Source organism: Notothenia rossii, assembly GCF_949606895.1.
Source record: "Notothenia rossii genome assembly, chromosome: 2".
NCBI classification, from domain to species: domain Eukaryota; kingdom Metazoa; phylum Chordata; class Actinopteri; order Perciformes; family Nototheniidae; genus Notothenia; species Notothenia rossii.
Window position 1 is genome coordinate 7323881 of NC_136904.1, and position 6000 is coordinate 7329880.

The 6000-nt window shown below is 40.0% G+C and overlaps 1 protein-coding gene across 2 annotated transcripts in view; it reads left to right on the top strand.

Moving 5' to 3' along the window:
- The window catches only part of LOC307030657 (transcription initiation factor TFIID subunit 4), a 128775-nt gene that overhangs the window by 64035 nt on the left and 58740 nt on the right, over nt 1-6000 (top strand). For both annotated transcript variants that reach the window (XM_079667210.1, XM_079667211.1), the window contains one exon: nt 1162-1292. In XM_079667210.1, the coding sequence (XP_079523336.1) occupies nt 1162-1292 (131 nt within the window). The remainder of the gene's footprint in view (nt 1-1161; nt 1293-6000) is intronic.

Here is a 6000-nt window from a genome sequence, read left to right on the forward strand (position 1 = left end):
GTAGAAAGTTAGAGTTGTGTTCCTCCTTTTCTTACGAGTTTAGTGTGTGTTGGTAGTGAGACAATTACCTTCTACCTGCTTAGCTTGTCTTTTTCTCGAGATTGAAAAAGTGAAGCGATGATAGAACAATCGCTTTCACCCTGTTTTCCCTTTCAGTCAATTAAATGCAAACTTATAAAACAACCCGGTAGTTAAATGGAAGATAAACATCTGGGAATGACGGCATTATATGGTAACACAACTGTTAGGAATCGTGGAAAAGAGTAGGACCCAAATGCAGACTACAAAAAGGTAAAGGTTATAAACCAAAGCAAGCTTTATTTAAAAGCTGAAAAAGCACAAAAACATGGCATGAAAAACACAGACTGACCGTGACCAACAAGGCAGGAGAGACTAACAAGAAGCGTGACGTGAAGGGAGGACAGACAGACAATGAACCGACAGGGGAACACAGGAAGAGACAAGACTAAATACAGGGAGGGGTAATCACGAGACGAGAAACAGCCGGGCAGGGGAGGAGAAACACAAGGGCAACAGGTGAACACAATCAGACAATTAGACACACCAGGGACACTAACGACAGGATAACAAGACACAGGTGGGAACAGAACAGCAAAATAACACCCGAAACAAGACAGACTAAACTAAAAACGTGACATGATATTAATAATGTATAACAACTATGGGAAATAGTAAATATGAAGTCACAAGTCATTATAAAATGCTTCTTCATAATATCTAATGATTATTGGCGCATTATGAATAGATATACATGCTTATAATTGTTATGTGCTATAAGTAGATAATAACCCAATAAATGTATGTATATAATGCGTTATAGATACGGGCTTCATAGAAGGTGATATCCAACTGTTTGTCGCAACAAAACTAGTGAAGTGTTTACACAATGTGGTTTTAGTTATAATGAGTAAAAGAACCAACAGTGATTTTTGTTTGAGAAATGATTCGTATTAATAAAAGTGTGTGTGTGTGTGTGTGTGTGTGTGTGTGTGTGTGTGTGTGTGTGTGTGTGTGTGTGTGTGTGTGTGTGTGTGTGTGTGTGTGTGTGTGTGTGTGTGTGTGTGTGTGTGTGTGTGTGTGTGTGTGTGTGTGTGTGTGTGTGTGTGTGTGTGTGTGTGTGTGTGTGTGTGTCCTTCACAGCTAAGAAGTTTGGGGTCACAGAGGTCCCGATGGAGGCGGTCACGTTCATCTCACACGCCGCACAATCACGACTTCGAACTGTCGTAGAGAAGGTTTCCAGCATCGCTCAGCAGCGACTGGACTCCTGTAAGGTAGGAAGAACACACACACACACACACACACACACACACACACACACACACACACACACACACACACACACACACACACACACACACACACACACACACACACACACACACACACACACACACACACACACACACACACACTCCAATGCTTCATGAAGCTACTCTGGCTTTTGATCTCACTTTAATTGTTTTACTAAGTTGCAGTCTGTAGTCACGTCCCTTCTACTGTTTGTTCATCTATAGAACTAGAAACATGACTTAGTTGAAGCGCTTGCTTTAGTGAGAAAAAAGCAGCAATGTCATTTCACACAAGTGATACAAAAAACTCTTGCGTTAGCTCAGCCTTCAAACAAACCATCGCTAGGTTGTTGAAAATAATGGTCCCTGACTGTTTGGGATTTGTTGCAGTAGTGTCACCACAGACACCAAGTTTGTTAAACTGCAAATGCTAATAAACGTCATCCTTAAGCCATAAGTTCAACCACTTATCTGTCACCCAATTTGGCGATAGACAGTGATTGACAGACATTGATTGACAGAGATTGACTTAAACAAAAATCTTTAAGAGCAATTATAAATATTAGTATTGTTAAGCGGTCATCACACTACAAAAGTTTATTTAAGACATAATAACTTCAGAAGTAACAATGCATTGAGATATTGGCTCTTGTTTTTAAACAATGCATTATCTTGTTAAGTGAAAAGAGCCTCCTTTGAGTTGTGTCTCAGATGAAACTTTTTTTTCTCTCACATATTTATTGGAAAATTAACATCAGCACTAACATCAGCAAACATAAAACTTTTGAGCATTTGCGGCTTATATGTGACCAGCTCTATCGAAATCAGTCGGAAATCGCAACGGCTTATTTCAAAATAAACGTGGATTTGCATAAAAAAATAGTTTTTCGGGGTTTGGGTATTTTGTTTGATTTTAAACAAACAAAGTCTTGGCTTTCAGAATATGAATCTTTTATTTCCAAAATTACAGCCGGTGTTTCTCGTGAGGGTTTTCCCCGGGAAACAAACGCCATACACACAAACGCAAAAAGACACAAACACACACACACGTATACACACACACACACACACACACACACACACACACACACACACACACACACACACACACACGCGAGCTTCCCCCAGACCAGTAATCCAAACGAAAATATCTTCCCTCCGTAGTATTTTGATCATTTGCTATTAACCAATCAGATCGATGGATTCCCGAGAAAAAGAAACTTTGAAGGCCTTTTTCTCAAAATGATGACTCGGTGACAGTCATTATATAATGTGACATATTTTACTTAATATTTGGAGAACAAAAACAATCCTGATATCATTAGAAATCTAGGAATATCCTCTTTCCAGCAGTGTATACAACTCAAAATGTTTCTTCGGGTCAATGCGACTGATTTCGATAGAGCAGGTCACATATTGTAACACAACATCTCCTGATTCTGTTCCAATATAGTTCAAAAGTAGTTCTCCCAGCTAATTACGAGATCTGATTTATCTAAATATCCCTTCTAATTTTAAGAAATCTTACCAAGATAATTTTCACTTGTCCTATTTCCAGTGAAAACACGTTGTTTTCATTAGTTTTTCAACTTGTTTTTGGAGCAGCATTTTTGCCGGTGCATTCCTCGTTAATTGAACATGGTCCCGACACTGAATCCCCCAATTTCTTCTTTAAGAGAGAGAACAATAACTCTGAACATGTGAACTGAACTGTTGGACAGAACAAACTGTACTTATGAACCTCCAATATGGTAAAAGTGAAAGTATGGGCTTTATTCCAAAGCAGCAGTTTACATAAAGAGGAAGACCATTATGATTTTAAATATACAGTAGCAAAGGTTGCGCTTGAGTTTTTCGTTGCCCGTCATTTTGATGGGCAGGATCGTAAAATGTCCATCACAATCCATTATTACCCGTCGGTCTGTACACAACTCTGCCGGGGGGGGGGGGGTGACGCTCCTGAACTGTTAGCGCCGGTGTTATGCATGCCCTCTGCACCTCGCGGGAGCGCGCCACAGCGTAAAAACTAGTGATGTCCCGATCACCTTTTTTTGCCCCAGATTTGCCGATACCGATTTTTCCCGATCCGATCTTTATGCAATGCATTAAGAGAAAAAAAAGCATTCAAGTTGTCCCTTAAGGTTATTTTTTTATTTAAATTGGATATTCTATCCAACATGGATATAGCTTCTTTCTTTCACAGCAGCATTGGATCAGTTCAGTTGTGCAGCATTGGATCAAAACAAAATAAAGCTTATCAGTACTCGTTAGCTTACTGCTACAATTAGACACTGCGCCCACTCTGTTGCCAGATTTGAGAGAAATAAGCAGGTCTATGAAAACAAGCCCCAAAGAAGCAACACATACAGGACTGTCTCAGAAAATTCGAATATTGTGATAAAGTTTTTTATTTTCTGTAATGCAATTAAAAAAACAAAAATGTCATACATTCTGGATTCATTACAAATCAACTGAAATATTGCAAGCCTTTTATTATTTTAATATTGCTGATTATGGCATACAGCTTAAGAAAACTCAAATATCCTATCTCTAAATATTAGAATATCATGAAAAAGTATACTAGTAGGGTGTTCAACGAATCACTTGAATCGTCTAATTAACTCGAAACACCTGCAAGGGTTTCCTGACTCTTGAAAAACACTCAGCTTGGTTCAGTAAACTAAATCACAAGTATGGGGAAGACTGCTGATCTGACTGCTGTCCAGAGGACCGTCATTGACACCCTCCATCAGGAGGGTAAGACACAAAAAGACATTTCTCAAAGAGCAAGCTGTTCACAGAGTGCAGTTTCAAAGCACATCCACAAAAAGTCTGTTGGAAGGGGGAAATGTGGCAGGAAACGCTGCACAACCAAGAGAGATGACCGCAGCCTTAACAGCATTGTGAAGAAGAGTCGCTTCCAGAATTTGGGGGAGCTTCAAAGACAGTGGACTGAAGCTGGAGTCCAGGTATCAAAAGTCACTGTTCACAGACGTGTCCAGGAAATGGGCTACAATAGCCGTATTCCCATGGTCAAGCCACTTCTGAACTCAAGACAACGGAAGAGGCGTCTGACTTGGGCTAAGGAAAAGAAGCACTGGACAGTTGCACAGTGGTCCAAAGTCCTCTTTTCAGACGAAAGCAAGTTTTGTATTTCATTTGGAAGTCAAGGCGCCAGAGTCTGGAGAAAGGCTGGAGAGGAGCAAAATCCAAGTTGCTTGAAATCCAGTGTGAAGTTCCCACAGTCAGCGATGGTTTGGGGAGCCATGTCAGCTGCTGGTGTTGGTCCACTGTGTTTCATCAAGCCCAGAGTAAATGCAGCTGTGTACCAAGAGATTTTAGAGCACTACATGCTTCCGTCTGCTGAAAAGCTCTATGGAGATGAGGAATTCATTTTCCAGCATGATCTGGCACCTGCCCACAGTGCCAAAACCACCAGTAACTGGTGTACTGACCATGGCATTACTGTCCTCGATTGGCCTGCAAATTCCCCTGACCTGAACCCCATAGAGAATATGTGGGGTATTGTGAAGAAGAAGCTGAAAGACACCACACCCAACAATGCTAATGAGCTAAAGGCCGCTATTGAAGCATCCTGGGCATCCATAACACCTCAGCAATGCCACAGGCTGATTGCCTCCATGCCACGCCGCATTGATGCAGTAATCCGTGCAAAAGGATTCCCAACCAAGTACTGAGTGCATTAATGGACATTTTCAAATGTTTGATTGTGTTTTGCTGTTATAAATCTTTTTTTTTTACTTGGTCTGAGGAACTATTCTAATTTTTTGAGATAGGATTTTTGAGTTTTCTTAAGCTGTATGCCATAATCAGCAATATTAAAATAATAAAAGGCTTGCAATATTTCAGTTGATTTGTAATGAATCCAGAATGTATGACATTTTTGTTTTTTTAATTGCATTACAGAAAATAAAGAACTTTATCACAATATTCTAATTTTCTGAGACAGTCCTGTACATGATGTTGTGTAATTTGAAACCAAAACTAAGGCCTCAGGATGACTTTAAGAGTTGAACATGGTCATTTTTGTTTTGTAACATTAAATAATAATTTTAAAAAAGAAAGAAAAGAAACATCCGATCCCCGATTTTTTTCTCCCGATTCCGATCTTTTGAAAATCACGTGATCGGCTCCGATCCCCGATCACGTGATCGGATCGGGGCATCTCTAGTAAAAACGTTTCAATGATTTGTTCGACAAAAGTTAGGTTTGGAAACGTTATCATCTCCTCTTTGGCGGGCATGCATAACACCGGAGCCTCGCTGCGGGGACGCTTTGGCGCTGTTCTGAGTTTGTTTCTAATCTGTCAAAATGACGAAACTGATTTCAGATTTTTCCGTCATTGTTAAAAAGAATCGGTCATAGACGGAAAATATTCGGTTAACGCGACCTAACAGTAGTATGCACACTTGGAGGTGGATGTTCTCCAGAGTTAGGAAAGAAACTTCATGGCGATATTTACACACATATTAAAACTCATGCATTTGAATATAGACTACTCTGCTCCAACATTCCCACGTCGGTAAACAGCAGCACACACACAAACTTTTATATATCTCCCGTATAAACTCACAGACGAATACGCAGCTGAACCACTAACATAAACACATAAAAGTTAAGCCCTTTTTGTGCCTTTAAGTTGATAAACAGAGCCTTCTCAGTCACTCAG